An 18,199-nucleotide genomic window follows, 5' to 3' on the forward strand; every position below is an offset into this window, starting at 1 on the left:
GTCTACCTCCCCAAGAGAAATTTGAGTGGTTTCTCTATGCTGGATCATAAGTTGCAGAAAATGAGCTATTGCCTGGTCTTTGATTGTAGTTCCCCACATAATCCACTTGCTCACTTGAAAAATCTTGACTAAGTGCAGAAAAATCAACTGCACAATTGACATTTGCAGCTCCAACTTCTACTGAATTACTAGAATCTCCAACTGAAAAATCTACTTTCATGCTTAGCTTGTCCATTTTCCTTGTCAAAGCATCAAACTTAGCATTAATCATATTCATGTCATCAAGCTCAAACATACCAGCTGGTTTCTTGATCTCATTCCTCTCACAACTCCACTGGTAATTGTCATAAGCAATTTTATCAAGAGTAGAAAAAGCTTCATCTTCAGATTTCTCCATAAGATCACCTCCAGAAGATGCATCAATTGTACTTCTAATAGCTGGTGAAACTCCATTGTAAAAGTGTTGAACAAGTATCCACTTAGGAATCCCATGATGTGGACATCTTCTTTACAAATCCTTGTACCTCTCCCATGCTTCATATAAGCTCTCATCATCTCTAGGTTTGAAAGAATTCAGCTCATTTCTTAGCTTAGCTGTCTTGCTTTGTGGAAAATATTGAGCTAAAAATGCTTGAGAAAGTTCATCCCATGTTGTGATAGAACCCGATGGCAAAGAATGTAACCACTCTCTAGCTCGGTCCTTCAAAGAAAAAGGGAATAATCTGAGTCGAATTGCATCATCAGAAACTCCATTTATCTTCAACATATCACTGATCTCAAAAAAGTGTGCTAGATGAACATGTGGACCTTCACTTGGACTTCCCCCAAATTGTGATTGTTGTGCCATCTGACAGAGTGCAGGCTTCAGTTCAAAATTATTAGCTTTAACTCTTGGTCTTGTGATACTTGACATAAAATCCCCAATGTTAGGATAGGCATGATCCTTCACAGAACGGTTGTTATTGTTGTTGGCCATTTCTTCTTGTAACAGCTCTTGCTCTTGTGCTCTTTCTTGTTGTTGTTGAGCTTTAAATTCAGCTTTTCTCCTCTTAGATTCTGCTCTTAAAGCTCTTGCTGTCTTTTCTATTTCTGGATCAAAGAATAAATTGATTTCTTCACTTTTTGTCCTTCTCATAAAATAAAGTACCTGAAAAACAAAATAAACAAATTCTCAAAGAAAAATGGTAAAAGAAAATAAAATAAAATACCCAAATTAACCAAATAAACAATCGTTCAATATCAAACAAAAATCAAATTTCCCGGCAACGATGCCAAAAACTTGATAGGCGTATCTGCAAGTATACGGGTCGTCTCAAGTAATAGAGTGATGAGTTAAGTATCGTTCCCACGAGGATTTGCCATTTGAGTACCAAACTACGAATGAAGTGATTATTTGGGCTAATGATTGATGAATAAATGGTAAATATAAATGAGCAAAGTAAATTGATTAATCTAATTGGAATGGGTAAAGAGCAAACAAATAAATTCTAAATCTAGTTTGCAATTAAACTAAATTAATAACGGGTAATTTAAATTAAAGTCTAATTATGTTAAAAGTGATTCCAGAGTTGGGGGTTTATGCATAAACTAATTGGGATTTTTCTTGGGTATTCCAATTTTTAGGGAAAAATAGAGTTCGAAGGTGATTGATTCTAAATTCCTTTGATATCTTTTTCAAGCAAATCAAAGTGTGTTCTAAAATTACCAAACATACTTTCGTATGTTATTTGATTACTTTAAAACCCATTAAGTTTTGTAACCAATTATTAATTCCTCTTAAAATCCTAGTTTATTTCTAAATCTAGGTAATTTTAAGTTCCAATCCTTTATTATCTATCAATGACTTTCACCTTTCGGTTCTTCAATCAAAGATTAACACAATACCCAATGGGTACCAACATTAGGCAAGTAAATCAAGCACACAAGGAAGGAATCAAAACTCATATTTATATAAAATATGGAAATAACCAGTCCAAATCCACAAATTAATCTAAAACATATTTCCCCAACTCTGAAATCCAAAGAGTTTACGCACTCATATTGGTATTTACAAGAAAGATTGATGGAAAAGTAAAGGAAAACATGATAAGAGGACTAAAAATAGAAAACCCAGGTAGAAGAACCCAAAACTCTGATTTCTGGAGCTCCCAAAGATGGTTGCAGCAGCTCCTCCCTCAGAAAAATGGCATCCTCCCTCAGAAAAATGATGATTTTATATGGTCTCGAAAAGTTGCCCTAAAAGTGAATAACAGCCAAGGAGTAGATAGGAAATGAGGTGTAGAAATATTCAAGTCAGTAGAGTCATTCACGTTTTGGGCAGTCTGCTTACCCTAAGTAGCTTCTTCAGCAAATTTCGCCTGTCGTTGCACTATCTGCTTAGGGTTAAGCAGACCGTTAGTAAATCTTGGCAGATTTGAAGTAAAATGAACTTTTCTGCTCATGCTTGACTTTCAGCTTGACTTGTGCTGCACCTTAAGCACTACCGCTTACCCTAAGCAGGATCTTAAGCAATTCTCGGCAAGTTTTGGAGTAAAAGCTTGAATATGTAGGATTTAAGTCGTGCTTGACTTTCAGCTTGAACAGGCTTAAGGTTAAGCTTGTATGACATACCCTAAGCAACATCATAAGCAAAGTCTCAAGCAAAGTTCGACTAACTTGCTCTTTCAAGGCTTGATTTCTTTAACTTTATTCCATGCTTAAAGAACTCCAAATTTCTTCAAATCACTTCCTAATGCACTCATTGATCTTGAATTTGCCACAAAAAAAAACCTATCAAAAATAACAAAATTACAAAAATCAAATATAAAGTATCTAAAGTTAACAAATAAGCTAAAATAAAGCTAAAAACATAAAATATACTAAAATATAAGGGCAAAATGGATGCAAAACTACCCTAAAATACCTATATGAAATGAGTGTAACATAAATCTATGGCCACTAGAAGCCATGGGAGAAATCTTCCCAATATTGTTTATGCCCCAGATTGAGAATGGCAACGGTGAAGTCATACTATAGAGTTCATTGGGCGGTAGGTGACTCAAATTCCCATGGATTTGGCACTCATGACATCTCTTAATGAATTTAGCACAGTCAGTATCCATGGTAGACATGTAATAGCCCAACTTTAAAATTTTGCCAACTAACGCCCTTCTGTTTATGTGAGGACCACACATTTTTGTATGTATTTCTTCCATTATCTGCTCAGCTTACTTTTCTATCACACATAAGAGCAACAATCCTTCTAAAAACTTTTTGTAGAGTTGCCCCCCAACCAAAGTGAACTGAGTGGCTAAACTATGAATTGTAGCTCTATCTCTACCATTGGCTAATTACGGGTATTCTCTTACCTCTGAGTATCTTCTTATGTCCTTATACCATTTCCCCTCATATTCTAGATTCAAATGTGCTATTACTAACCCTTCATAGCACAACATTCTACTTCTCATTAGGATAACTAGCTGGGTCAGCTTTTGATCGCCCTTCTCCAATAAGGATGCCTAGCGTGGCCAGAGAATTAGCCATCTGGTTTAGAGTTCTGGGCATGTGCTTCACAGCCACTTCCTCAAAGCTAAATAATAGTTTCTTGACATACTCTAAGTACGACATCAACTTTTATTCTTTCAATTCCTATTCACCTTTAACATGGGAAATCGCTAGCATTGAGTCTCTGAACACCTCTACTTTTTTAGCCCCAACAACTATTAATGCTTCCAGGACGTAAATGCAAGCCTCATATTCTGCAACATTATTAGTGGTTGGGAAATATAGCCCTTTTGATATTAATAACTATTCTCCATTTAGTGCTTCCAAAGCTACCCCCTATACTGACTCCACTCTTATTCATGGCCTTATCAAAGTACATTTTCCACGATTGGACTTCTACTAGCTTGAGACTCTCATCTGAGGAGGTTATTTCGACTTCTTCCTCATTAACCAAATTTTCAAAAAGAAATTTAGTCAGGACACGCCCTTTGATAGTTTTTCGAGTCTCATAAATAATATCAAATTCAGACAATAGGATTAACCACTTAGCTAATTTTCCAACTAGGGCTGGTACTTCAAATAAGTACTTTAGAGGATCCATCTGAGATACTACAATAACTTGATGGGTCTAAAAGTAGTGTCTTAACTTTTTAGTTGCCCATACTATAGCCAGATAAGTTCTTTCTATCAGTAAATAATTCTTTTCATAGGCAAGGAGTTTCTTACTGATATAATAAATGGCTCTCTCTAAATTCTCTATTTTTTATGCCAACATTACCCTCAAGGCCACATCTTCTACTGATAGGAAGAGGATTAGAGGGATGCCAAGGACGGGTGGTGACAAAACTAGCGAATTGCTCAAGTATTGCTTTATCTTTTCAAATGCTTCTTGACATTGCTCATTCCATACTACTGGATGATTCTTTCTTAGCAGCTTCAAAATTGGTTCACAGATAGTTGTGAGCCTAGCTATGAACCTACTAATGTATTGCAATTTCCCTAAGCAACCTCTAACCTCTTTTCCTATTTTTAAGGCTGGCATTTCTTGGATTGCCTTCACCTACCTGGATCAATCTCAATCCTTTTCTTACTGATCATATGCCCTAACAGTTTGCCTGAAATGACCCTGAACACACACTTGCTAGGTTTTAGTCTCAACTTATACTTGATTACCCTCTGAAAGAGCTTATATAATGCTTCAAAATGTCCCTCCATAGTTGGGGATTTTACCACCATGTCATCAACATATACTTCAACTTCTTTGTGCATTATATCATGAAACAACATAGTGGCCATTCTCTGATAAGTTGCACCTGTATTTTTTAGCTCAAAAGGTATAACCTTATGATAATATGTTCCCCATTCGGTGATAAAAGCTGTCTTTGCACTGTCTATTAAATCCATGAGGATTTGATTATATCCTGAAAAACCATCTATGAAGGAGTGCATGGCCATGTAAGCAGCACAATCAATAAGCACATCGATGTGAGGCAATTAGAAATCATCCTTAGGACTAGCCTTGTTTAGGTCCCAATAGTCTACACACATCTAAACTCGCCCATCCTTCTTGGGAACTGGCACAATATTGGCTAATCACTTGGGATACTCAATTACTTCAATGAAACCAGCCTTAATGAGCTTTTTCACTTCTTGAGTTATCTTTTCTTCCCATTTTGGTCTGAGTCGATGCTTCTTTTGCTTTATCGGCCTTATGTTAGGGTCCATAGGGATCTTATGTTGTACTATGTCTCGATCAATTGCTAATATATCTTTATAAGACCATGCAAATGCTTCTTGGTACTTTATTAATAAGGCTATAAATTTATCTCTTTCTTCTTATTAATAAGGCTATAAATTTATCTCTTTCTTCTTGGGTTAAATCTTCAGCTAACTTAATATCTTTAGGATTATTTGGTGTATCCAAATTAATAGAGATCGATTTTAATGCATTTGTAGAAACAGATTCTAAATGATTATGAATGTTATGTGTGTGGTCATCAAGATAAACATCAAATAAGTAAGCAAAAGGACTAGTCATATTATTAATTTTTGCCTCAAAATCATCATCAAGTACATTAGAAATGGAAATATCAGTACCACTACTATGAGCATTACAAAAGATAGACTCCAACTTAGGGGTGTACGTCCAAGTGCTTGGCTTTCATGCAGACTTTAACTTGATGGCGCTGATCTCCTATTCTAGCTCCTCAACATGCGGTAGCTCCTAGTCATTAGTCCATGCAATTTCCCCCTCCTTGATGAACTTCGTGGGCTTGAGTTCCTCTTCATTTTCAGTTGGCTGATAGCCCAGCCCATATCTAGTACCACTACTATGAGCATTACAAAAGACAGACTCCAACTTAGGGGTGTACGTCCAAGTGCTTGGCTTTCATGCAGACTTTAACTTGATGGCGCTGATCTCCTATTCTAGCTCCTCAACATGCGGTAGCTCCTAGTCATTAGTCCATGCAATTTCCCCCTCCTTGATGAACTTCGTGGGCTTGAGTTCCTCTTCATTTTCAGTTGGCTGATAGCCCAGCCCATATCTAGTGATCGGCCCCTTTATTTCTAGAAAAGTCACTATGCCATTAGCTCATTTCCCAGACCCATGCCAGGAAAGAACTTCATCCCTTTCATCATAGTAGCCACCCTAGGGTCCATCCAGTCTTTGTAGATCCTAGCAACTTGGAAACCAAACAATAATGGCACTGAACCATCCACTTACAGTGTAGCTACTTCCCCATCTCTTTCAGCATTGATGGTGATTACACCATCTTGGTACAGGATCTTGATCTTCTGGTGGAGTGTAGAGGGAACTCCACCTACGGGATGGAACCAAATTCTATCCAACAGTAAAGATAATGTCATGGGAATGTTTAGCACAGTGAACTCAACTTTAGTTTCTATGGGTCCCACCTTAACCATTATCTTGAATACCCCCATCACGTTTCTCTTTGAATCATCATAGGCCCTAATAACTAGATTAGAACCAATGAGCTCAGACACAAAAATTTCCAACTTAAGCAGAATCTTCAGAGGGCATACGTTGATGGCTGACCCATCATCTATTATCACACAGGGCACTTTCCACCCTCTAACCTCGATCGTCACAAATAAAGCCCTGTTGTGGTTTCTCCCCTCAGCCGAGAGATCATGATCAGAAAAAGTAATATGACCCCCATCTTCTGTAAGCACAACTTTGGCAATCTCTGCTAGAGTTATCTCTGTGAAGACTTTGAGTACACTTACGGCCTTGGTTAGTGAAGTTTAATGTTTTTTTTTTATGCTAGTAGCAATTCCCAGACTGTCATACTAGCCTGAGTCCTTTTCAACTGCCTAAGGGCTTAATCATCCTCTTTATTTGTGTTTTCTTTGGCCAACTCCTTGGCTTTCCCTCCTCCTTGGCTTTTCCTCTCACATTATCCTTCTCCATGGGTGGATCAGGATAATATTTACCACTCTTAGTCATGTGGCTCACCCTACTCTTTTCCTCTCCATCAGAGTCAGCCCAAACATCTAACAAATCTTCCTCATCACTGGAACTATCCCAGACATTAATTATCATCATAGATCGAGGTTCATCAAGCTTTTGGACAGGTTAGATGAGGTTGAGAATTCGATCAGATTCAATTAGGGTGGTAAAAATCATGTAAAGTCCTGGTGGGGGTGGAACATTATGGTTGGGCATTGGGTTGGTACGGGTGTTGGGTCAGTTTTCTGGGTTAGCTATTTTCTTGGCATCGATAAGATCCTAGACTTCATGTTTTGGTCGGAAGCATCTATCAGTGTCATGGCCATGAGTTTGATGGAATTGACAGTATAGGTTAGCATTGTAACTGAGTGGAAGTCGGTTTGGTGGCGGCCTAAGTGCCAAGGGCTGGAGGAGACCCTGAGCTTTGAGTCACTCAAAGACTTTAGATAGGGGTTGGTTGAATTAAGAGAGCTTCTTAGGGGTGTGGGACATGGTCTGAACCTTAATAACTTTGTTTTCCGCAGTAACATTACCACCTGACTAGTATCCTTCCCTCTTGGGTTAATAACTCTTCCTTTCACTATTTAATGCATCATCCACTAATACCGCAGCATCATATAGCTATTCAAAGGTAGCCAGGGGATAATAACAAAGTTTCGCATAATAATTAAGCTATAGACTCTTCACTACCAAGCGCACTTAGTCTTTCTTAGTAGGCCTATTGGTCATTTTCATAGCCTTTTTCCTTCCATCTCAATAGATAATCAAAAAAAGTCTCAATTGGTTTTTACTTAGTAGTCTCCAGGTCTCTCAAGGTAACATCTAAAGCCATATTATAGGGGTATTATTGCATGAATCTCCTAACTAGCTCGTCCCAATCTCTTCTCACAGTGGCTTCAAACCCATGATACCATGAGGATGCAACCCCTTTTAGTGATATAAAAAAGAACTGAGTGACCTGGTTTTAGTCAAACCAGTTGTTTTCATGACTATCAGATAAGACTTGAGGTGGGTTTTTGGGTCACTAGTACCATCAAACTTAGGCAAATCAGGCATCTTGAATTTTTTAGGTAGATTCCCATCCACCTGGATGTCAAAGTCATCTGCATCTAATAGCCCCATTCCATTAAACTCAACTTGCTTTTTCACACTAGCCTGAAGCTTTTCCACCATCTCAGTAACAACTCTAATCTCCTCACTTGCCCTTTTTTCTTTCTTTTTAGCCTTATCTTGGAGATAATCCTCTTCATCCCTGAGGTCATTAAAGGCCTTCTTCTTACCAGTCTCTTTCTTAGGCCTTTTCACCTGAATGTCACTAGGCCCACCTATCTTTAACTTTTTCTCAAAGTTGGCCATGATTTTTCCTTTAAGCTCAGCTATCTTGATCAAAGCTTTCTCAAGTATCTGTCTAAACATGACTTTAATGTCTTCCATTTCAGCTTATGCAGGTGTGACTCTTACTATTCTCTTTCCCTCGTTAACCTAAGTGACCTAGTTAGAATTCTTTCTGGTGTATTTTAAAGCTATGTTTACTATAAGAAAAAAAAAATACAAGGTTTAACAACTTATTCCATGTACAAATGCAATGCATAAATGAACCTTCTCAATTCTTTGGGTTGTATGTCTATGTCGCAAAGGTTTTGTAGTCGCCGGACGATTCTCACCAAAGTGGAAAAAGTGAGGAGTCGCCACTTTAATTTTGAGGGAAATTAAAAGAAACCATTAGTAAAAATAAAAATTTATAAATTTATAAAATCACTTCTAAAACAGAGATTATAGGTTCGAGGTCTAAGTATGTGTGGGGAAGGTGTTAGGCACCCCACCTCATCCCTCAATGAGGGCAAGCAAATTTAACGATGTGCTTTTCATAAGTGAAGATTGATAATTTTGGGGTTGGAGTTATAATGTTGGTCCCTGTTAAAAGGAACGTTTGATATTTTACTATTTTGGGTTTCCCAAGAACACGAGTATATGGGATGACCCTACAGTGAACTGGTGTTATGTTTATTTGATTTGTTAAATATTTTATTAAATTTCTCCCTCTTTGAATTAGGGCTCTAATTCTAAAGAGATGTTATTTGGTCCATAAAGATTCATAACGAGTGAGGAGGACTATCGGTTCACACATTATGGACCTTGATATTCAAATAATTGAGGGTGTGGTGTGTGTTAGAATAGTAGAATTTTGACTAAAAATGAAATTCAGGAAAGGACCCTCTCCCGATCTCTTAAAATATTTTTATTAGAATTTTGTTTAAGAACATTTAGGAAATGACTCTCTCCCTATCTCTTAAAATGTATTTATTAGAATTTTAGCTAAGAGAATTCAAGTAAGGACTCTCTCCCGATCTTTTAAAATATTTTTATTAGAACTTTAGCTAAGAGAATTCAGGTAAGGACTCTCTCCCAATTCTCTTAAAATATTTTTATTAGAACTTTAGCTAAGAGAATTCGAGTAAAGACTTTCTCCTGATTCTCTTAAAATATTTTTATTAGAACTTTAGCTAAGAGAATTCGGGTAAGGACTCTCTCCCGATCTCTTAAAATATTTTTATTAGAACTTTAGCTAAGAGAATTCAGGACAGGACTCTCTCCCGATCTCTTTAAAATATTTTTATTAGAACTTTAAGAGAATTCAGGAAAGGACCCTCTCCCAATCTCTTTTGGTCAAGAATTCAGGAAATGACTCTCTTTGGGTCTTTCTCATATAGCATCGGACACTTTATAAAAGTTACAGGAATCCAAGGAAAGGACTCCCTACGAAACTCCCTATTTTGAGAAGTGAATTTAAAAGTCATGAAGGTTAATCCAAACTCTTCGTTGATCTTCCACATGATTCCTTGATCTCTACGCTATCCGAACTCCTTTATTTCTACCATATAGCTTATTGTCCGAACTTTTCTATTTCGGGTTTAATGTCTTATGACTCGAGTTTGTCTTGATTTTTTGATCTTATAGCTTATTGTCCGGACTTGACTCATTTCTTTTTGGTCTCATAATTTACTTGTCCAAGCTAATCTCAGTTTTTTACCTTCTACATCGATCTAGAGTACATCTATTTTTCTAATTTTTTTTCCTTATTTATTCAGGTCGAAGATTCCTAAGTCGTCACTTTTATCCATACTCCTTACAGCAGTTACGGAGTGTTAGCAACCCGAACTTTCATTCACACGAAGTAAAAAGAATTGAAAATAATGATAAATATAAGAATTGCAAATGATAAATATAAGAATTGCAAATGATAGGAGGCCAAAGATAATATTTATGACACAAGTCAAACTTAATACGTCCTTATTCTGAAAACTCAGCATGACAAAACACTTTAAGAATACTCACGTCATGAACGTAAACTAGCGATATTTAGAGAATGACAAGTTAGACGCTTACCTGTAGAGAGCTAAAACAATGGATGGATCAATACCAATGCTCTGCGGACTCCGGAGCTGCTATAGTTGAGATGACGGAGTAACTTTGAGCTGCCAAAAGGAGATGACAACGAGGCCTTAATGACGAACTGTGATTGGGCTTCCAAGAAGGTGCACGATTATTAAAGATATGAATTGCAAGACCTATAGCTTTAGTGAAAAGATCCTTTAGAAAACTTGTTTCTAAAATCTTTAGGAATTTCAAGAGCTTCAGAATGAAGGGCAATAAAACTATATCACAATACAGAGGTTTCCTGATGATAATCGCCCCTTACTATAGTATTGCAAGCAAGTATTTATAAGGAATGAGTACTGAAAATAGAGGGTCAGGATTCCAGCGGGAAGAGATGGAGGGTTCGGATTTAAAAGGGCGCGATCCGACGTCTTAGAATTAAAGAGAATCAAGATTGAGGGTCAGAATTTAGTTTAGAATTTCTGTCCTTTCATTCTTTAATCTAATGATTAGGAATTCTGTCTTACAGAATGGATCCAACGGCTGGGAGCAATAGGTGTTGAATCAGTTATTCACTTTTGATCTGAAGGTCTCAAATCTTTCCTTGCAAGTGTGATCAACGGTGTAAATTGAGATATACTGAGCTGCTTTAACAGTTTGAGACCCAAAGGTGATGAGTTAATCTTACAAATTCGAGGGTCATGATTGATTCTCCAAGCCCTCTGATCTCAGTTTAGCCGATCTCTATTATGGTTGGTAGACCTGAGACCTCTTGTTTCGATCTCTCAATTCGGCTCTTTCTGCATTTGATCTTTCTTCTTCTCGATCTTAATTTTCCATCCCATTTTCATCTCCTAAAGTAATTAATTCTTTGATTACCTATAAACCGTTTTGAGTTCTACACGCAGTAAATGCCAAAGCCTTATATATATGCAGAGGAATTTTATCCTTCACACACTCACATTCTCCCTTCTCTAGTGAATTTCTAATGTTTTACCTTTCTGCTCTTGACTTTTCCGGTGAGAATTCTCCTCATGACAACCACCTTGATCTTTTTTCGGATCTTTTCCTTGCTCATCTCCTAAAAATGGACAATTTCGGTGATCAGAGACTTATGAGGGCATCGTCTGATGATGGTGAGGGAACTGGACTAATTGATTGATCAGGATCAAAATTGACTATCGTGCTGATCTCGGATCGGTTTACCAGTATGACCGACAGACCGATCTCTAACAAGGGGACCGCTAATTTCAATCTTGATATCGGTGACCACCTCTTGAAGTTCACTTGGCTCCTAACCATATCAGGGGACCCAATCGTAGCTTTGTTTTGGTCAATGACATCGACGAAGACACCGAGCTTCCCGTAGTCTTTGCCATAGTTGACGAGAGCTACCCTCCCGATCTCCATGTATCTCTCGAACGATATCTTGGAATCAGGAGTGGTCCGAATCATAGGAGCAAGATAGGTAGAATGTAGTGAAGGGAAATTTGTAATTGTTGATCTTGAGAGATTGCCCAAATGATGTAATCTGACCTTTTGGAAATGAAATGAAGTTTGGTTTATTCAAAATTGATTGTTTATTTTGTTTTATGATTGCATTATTTTTCCCAATCTCTTATAACTGTGTTCGATCTGATCTCTCAAATCACACTCATCAACCGATCTCTCGTAACCGACCTTTAACTATCCGATCTCCCGGCCATGTTTCTGGAATTCTCTTTTGATGAGTCATCAAAACAGTTAAATTCCACTAACTGATGTGTCACTTGGGGCTTCGTGAGCATTTAATGCTCATGCAAGTATAAATAGGGAGGAGTATTGGCCATTTGCCTACTTACGCCATTTTCAAATTCCCTGAGTAACTACGACGCTCTCTTTCATTTTCTAGAGTTTTTCGGCACCGATTTACACTCCGGTAAGAACTTCAATATTTTTTTGATCAATTTTTATCTTTATCTTTGAAATTTAGCGGTACTGATGGTCAGAGAGCTACGAGCCCTCCCTCTATTCACATTTCATGGACATCGAACGAAGGTGATGTGGTCAGACCAAGTAAACAACCTGAACCTTCCACGGCCATTATCCCGATCCATGGTCAAGTGACTAGGTCAAAACAAGCATCAACTTCAAAAAAAGAGAACTTACCTGTGGATGAGTTGCCATCAGTCCTCGGGAAGACCGATCTCTAGTCTATTAGATAAGAGTACAATCTTCCAATCGACTCTTTTAAACTTATCAAATGCCATGGAGATCTTCGAGCTGATCATTTCTTTGATGAAACTGACCCGATCATGGTGCATGAAGAGAAATTGAATGCCAGGCTTCGATTTCCCCTATATGAATTTTATAAAGCCATTCTGAAGTTTCACCATGTCTGTGTAGCCCAGGTGCATCCGAACTCCTAGCGAACCCTGATGGCCTTAAGAGGTCTATTCAGGGCTAAAAAGCTTGAGCCCACGGTGAAGGTTTTTGCTGAATTGCATAGGCTCGCTCAGTGAAAAGATGATGAATATTGGTTTTTCCAAGCCAAGCCGAACTGTTGGCTCTTCACCGATCTCCCCTCCTTACTGAAGAATAGGAAAGATCGGTTTTTCATACTGAGGAGTAAGGATTCAAATGGCTTTGAGGGCATTCCACGTAGCTGGCAGTATTTAGTTCCTAAAGTACTGAAGAAGATCGCCCTAAATAAGACGAGGATGCCGTGGTGAAGGAGTTGAAGGATCAAGCAACCACTCATAAGTATTCATATTTGGATATAGTTATGGCCGAACTAAAATGGTGGATGATGCGACTGATCACCCGTGAGGACGATGAGCTGCAACTCTCTAACCTCGGCCCCGGGATTGGTATAATCTAGACCCTTAGTCTCTTAACCTTAGTGATCTCACTAACTTGTTCTTTGTGCAGGTATGGCAGGAGGCGAGACTACAAAGGAAAGCCACAAGCGAAAGAGGGAGCTCGCCTGGAAAGTACAAGAGATGAATGAAGCTATTGCTACTGCTGCTGCTGCCTAGACACCGAGGCGGGACTTGATAGAAGTACCGAGCTCTCCATTTCGACCTCTAGAGTAGCCAACCTTAAAGGTAGAGGTCATTCCTTTTCCACCTCGATAGACTGAACCTCCACCTCCCCAGGTCTCTTCAAGTGTAAAAGGGGAACCTTTTAGACCAGCTGTTAGGACACTCTTCTGAGGTGCTTAGGTCCTCCTTCAGTCTCTAAAAAGGAATCGCTCAGTTCAGGGCAATCCTGATCTGGCTAAGGTCCTGAGTGCTACCATCTGTTTTCAAGAAGATGGGAATAGGATGGCCCAAGATAGCATTGATGATCTCCTGACTCGGATGATGAGCTTGGGTTTGGAGACTATTGTAAACTAGCATATGATCAGAGAAAAGGCTCATCTCTTAGGACAGGAGATTATGAAAGCGGTTCAAGATGCAGCAGCTGCCAAAGCCCAACTCTCAACTACTAATAATCACATTGCTAGGATAGAAGATCAGGTAAAGTCTTATGAAGAAAGGATTTTCGAACTGAAGCGGGAACTTGAAGACGCTCTGGCTTGCCGATCTATCGATCTCGCTCGATTTACTGAAGAGATCAAAGGGAAGGAAGAAGAGGCCCTAGCGAGAGAGGTCGTTGCCTATGTGAATGCTCATGGCGATCTTTTGGCCTAGCTCATGTAGCACTATCCTAAAGAAGACTTCTCCTGGATGGAGGAGCTCATCTCTAGAGCTAAAAATGAGAGCGAGGAAGAGCCTGAGAGGGAGGAGAGAGAGAACGTTGAGATAAAAAATGTAACTGAAGAGCAGGTTAGGGAAGACCCTCCTACCAAATAACTTTTATATAATTTTCTTTGGAATGAATTTTAATTTCTTCAGTGATCAGTTCCTGATGAGATCAGAAAAATACCAAACTAAGAGCGAATGAGCATTAACTCAATCCCCAATTAATTGGATAAGTCTAAACACAAATTTAAGATCGATTATCAAGTATGACTGCTTAAAGGGCTCGGTAAACATTAAGCGCAAAGATGAGATTAGAAAACCTATGAAAATAAATGATTTGAGACCAGGTGTCGATCCAATTTTGCTAAGTTCAGGATCACTTATAAATCGGATAAGATATTAATTTACGAGTGAGACCTGATCCTGAAACTACCTAAAGTTTGGGGTTAGGGGATCGGAAAACACAATGCAAATTCGGGTGCTTCGACAACAAGTTGAATAAACATAGGGATCGAAAAATACTTAATTTGTTCATGAGATCTGATAGACTCTGAATTTACTATTCATCTAGAAACAAGTTATTGTGGATTCGGAGAAAATGACTTAAGGTCAAGTAAATAGTAGAGATCGGGTAAAATGCCTATGAGGGAGATCAGCTGAAATGTGAGTCATAACTTGAGATCGGCCCAAAATGTGGTGCCCACAGTCTATGAGATTATTCATGGCACGTCTACTAGGTTTATTAAGCAAAAATAAAGAAGTAATGAGACACCAAGATTTTAGAGGAAAAAATTTGCTTGTTTTATTTAATAAGGAAAATGAGAGCTTTTGGTCCTTGTACATAAACTTTATTAATAAAATTGGCCTTTCAGCCTGTAAGAAAATGTAGCTTGATCCTATTACTTCTAGATTTTTTTAAGTAATAATCCTAATAGACTTAAGGAGATCATCGGACTGATCATCTTCAAGCAAGTCCCCGGGCTACTTCGAACCCAAAATCTTCTAGCCTTCTATGGAGAGGACTTTAAAGGCAGGATGATAAGATGATTGGGCTCCCTCACTGACGGGAGTGTTGGGATCACTGTCAAGTCTTAGCATCATGTAATCTTCTGGTCGTTTTTCTTTTATGCATCCACCTCTCTCTCTTAGACTTGCTGGTGAAACCAATGCATTGTTTGGTAAAGTTTATGTTCCTTTAAAAATAGGTCATACAAGACCAACTTGCTATCCTCTTGAAGTTGAATCAAGTTTTTTTCAACTTCCTTCATCATTGTAAGATTTTGCTGAATTGCTTCAATCTTGTGGTGGACTTATTTAAGTTCATCCATCAATCGATTTACCCCTTTCGGTGACATGATTAATTCTACAGACATACAACCCAACTAATTTAGAGGTTAATGATGATGATGCATGAATGCATGAATGTGCACTTTTATTTTTACCTTTACCTTTACAAAGCCAAAACTGAACCATACCAATAGAATCAAAACTAAACTAAAACCAAACTACATAAACTGAACTAAAATCAGACCAATGACTGAATCAAAACTAAAAAAAACATTTCCATAACTGAATCTTCGCCCCCTTATACCTCTAACTCTTATGTGTAGGGTAGGAAAAAAATTTCTATCCTAGGCTACGGTACACTAAACACACCAATAGGGGATGGTCCTGGATAATCCTTCCCTCACAAACAAAGGATTTATATCCTTAAAATTTAACCATAAGTAAGCATCCTCTTGCTTAACATGGGTTTTACAGTGGACTTGGGATTATACACACGTTGGGTTTATGCACAGGCCTAGGTTCATCTCAACTACCATTAGAACTTATGGTTTGAACAATAAGGCTATAAATTCGGCACAACAAAAATCTATTAGGTACCTAGGGCTAAAATCTATGGCTCATGGGCTTCATCAGGTAGGATAAGGGTTACCCAAGTGAGAGCTTGTCCATTAAGCACAACGATCGAAGCTATGGCTTTTTTATATACTCGAAGGTTCGGGCATGGGGTGCTAGCATTCACCAATTTGTCATAGCTCCAGTGGAACTATAGTCTCCTTGGCTAGTACTAGCAAGGCTAAAAGGGTAAGGGTGATCCGTGTGATAGTGTAGTGCAATGCAAAAAGTTTAATAGAGGAATAATATTAGACTAATAGAAACATATTGGAGTAACTATCCATTTAGTCTCTAGTGGAGTCGCCAAACTATTGGGGGGGGGGGTGTTCGTAGTAAGGCGTGAGGAGAAATATAATCCACTAGAATTATATAAAATATACCAAGTAATGCCCAAGAAAGATGGTGGAGTCACAATGGTCTCACTTAAATACCACCTCCTTAGACAGCATTTTCTAGTCATGCATTTCATACAATTCTAATAGAATCGAACCACTAGTAAGTACCATCTTCCCATAACACTACCATGGTACTAAGGATTTATGCTATGAAAGCATAGATGGATAGGAGTCGCCACTCGGGTAATAACCGGAACATATTCAGTGTTTCTTCCGAAGGTCATAGATGGCAACTTACTCTTTACGGAGTTTCCACAACTATCATTATCATAGCCCATTGTCTAGGTTCGGGATAGTAGGTACGTAAGGGGAAGGTGTTAAGCACCCCTTACGCCTGGTCTAACCTTGTTAATTTGAGTGCTAGTCCTCTACTAATGTTTCTAGAAGTCTTGTTTATTATTCCTCTATTAAACTTTATCCTAAAAATGCAATTATAATCCTTCACACGCAATTAATTCACAAAAGATTTATTGTTTAGAAATAATTTTTATGCACAAGTAATCCTTATCTATGGGGTTACTAATTATTTAAATGATATTTACCAGATGACTAAAATTAATTTATTATTGAGAATTTAATTTATAAATAAATTTAATTTCAAACAACCCTAAATTTCTATTTAACCTAATTAATTAATTTTTTTTCACCAAGTTACCCTAAGGATTATTAAATTAAATTAACTATATACATGTTTAATTTATTCTAATATGACATAAGGCCCAAGCAATCACAACCTGATAAAGATTTCTAACATACTAATTTATTTTACAATTACCAAGTATTTAATTAAATTTATTTTATGTGCCAATGTTAGTTTACTTTATAAACAAGATTAATTTTAATTTACAAAGAATTTATTTAAATTACTTACATGCAAAAATCTGTTAAATTAAAAACAAAGCTAATTTTAATTTACCAAATAAAAATCATATTATTACTATAATTTTATGCCAATGGTTATTCTAAGAATTTAGTGTTATTTACTGGTCAGTAAGTGCAGTTGCCATTGGGGAAAACTCTCCTAAAAAAATGGCCCTTTCTTTTAGCATGGCAATAATATCTCTAGCTTACTCCCATTAAACTCCATGTAAGCTCCACGCAAATACCCTCTTTAGTACTTACTTTGAACTACTTACCAATTTTGTTTGTGATAAAAATAAAGAAACTAAAGAAAATAAATAAAGTAAAGAAAATAATAAAATACTAATAACAATTCGCATTAGATTCTAACTCTAATCTCCTAAGGGGTTAAAATTTCTAATTAGTTATAACTACCTAAGGGTCCAGGTCTTCTAACCTAATTCAATCACTTCATAACACTTCTTGAATTAAAAGGACATAGAAAAATAGATCAAATATCAATTGGAACCCAAGAACACACAAGAACATGCATCAACATACAATTTCCAGATTTTGACAGATTGATAGTAATAAGAAATCCAATTTTTGAAAAACAGGTAGACATGCCTAAAAATCATAAAAAAATTCCAAAAGATAGCCGAAACATCATACAAGATCATAACATTTATGGACCAAACAAAATCCTAGCCGAATAGTCTACACAAATCGTAACTTTTTTTAGTGACAGAATCACACTACTTTTTATGTAAACTTTATAACTCACCAACCACAACGGATATGAATGCGAAACCAGTTAGAAAAGATTCACAAGATGCTGAACTTAATTTTAGACACCTGATTCACATAAAAATATTAAGAAACAAGGGAGATATGATCTTTACAAGTCGGGTATCCTGCAAATCAGATTTTGCTACAAAATACAAAGCTTTTTTAGTGATTCTTGAGCCTAAAATTAATAAAATTTTGTGTAGAATATGAATATAATT

The 18,199-nt window shown here is 37.3% G+C and overlaps 1 protein-coding gene and 1 non-coding gene across 2 annotated transcripts; one reads left to right on the plus strand and one right to left on the minus strand.

Moving 5' to 3' along the window:
• Positions 1 to 485: 485 nt before the first annotated feature.
• On the plus strand, positions 486 to 592 carry LOC131174368 (small nucleolar RNA R71). Its single transcript, XR_009144616.1, has one exon. It is a non-coding gene; the product is annotated as a small nucleolar RNA R71 (small nucleolar RNA).
• A 9,777-nt stretch (positions 593 to 10,369) lies between these two features.
• Positions 10,370 to 11,788, minus strand: LOC131174048 (60S ribosomal protein L14-2-like). The gene is made up of 3 exons (XM_058137085.1): positions 11,540 to 11,788; positions 11,331 to 11,414; positions 10,370 to 10,588 (listed from the first exon to the last, which is right to left on the minus strand). Exons 1-3 carry the CDS (start codon positions 11,786 to 11,788, stop codon positions 10,370 to 10,372), a joined length of 552 nt encoding a protein of 183 aa, XP_057993068.1.
• Positions 11,789 to 18,199: the final 6,411 nt, after the last annotated feature.

The sequence above is a fragment of the Hevea brasiliensis genome, chromosome 15 (genome assembly GCF_030052815.1).
Source record: "Hevea brasiliensis isolate MT/VB/25A 57/8 chromosome 15, ASM3005281v1, whole genome shotgun sequence".
Taxonomy (NCBI): domain Eukaryota; kingdom Viridiplantae; phylum Streptophyta; class Magnoliopsida; order Malpighiales; family Euphorbiaceae; genus Hevea; species Hevea brasiliensis.

Excerpts from the sequence above, each read along its gene's own strand:
- LOC131174048 (XM_058137085.1), bottom strand. The coding sequence starts at position 11,788 with ATGATTCGGACCACTCCTGATTCCAAGATATCGTTCGAGAGATACATG. Across the intron at positions 11,415-11,539 it reads TCGGTCTGTCGGTCATACTG|GAGATGAGCAAGGAAAAGAT; the intron begins GTAAACCGATCC and ends GTCCATTTTTAG. Across the intron at positions 10,589-11,330 it reads GAAAAGTCAAGAGCAGAAAG|CTCTTGAAATTCCTAAAGAT; the intron begins GTAAAACATTAG and ends TTCATTCTGAAG.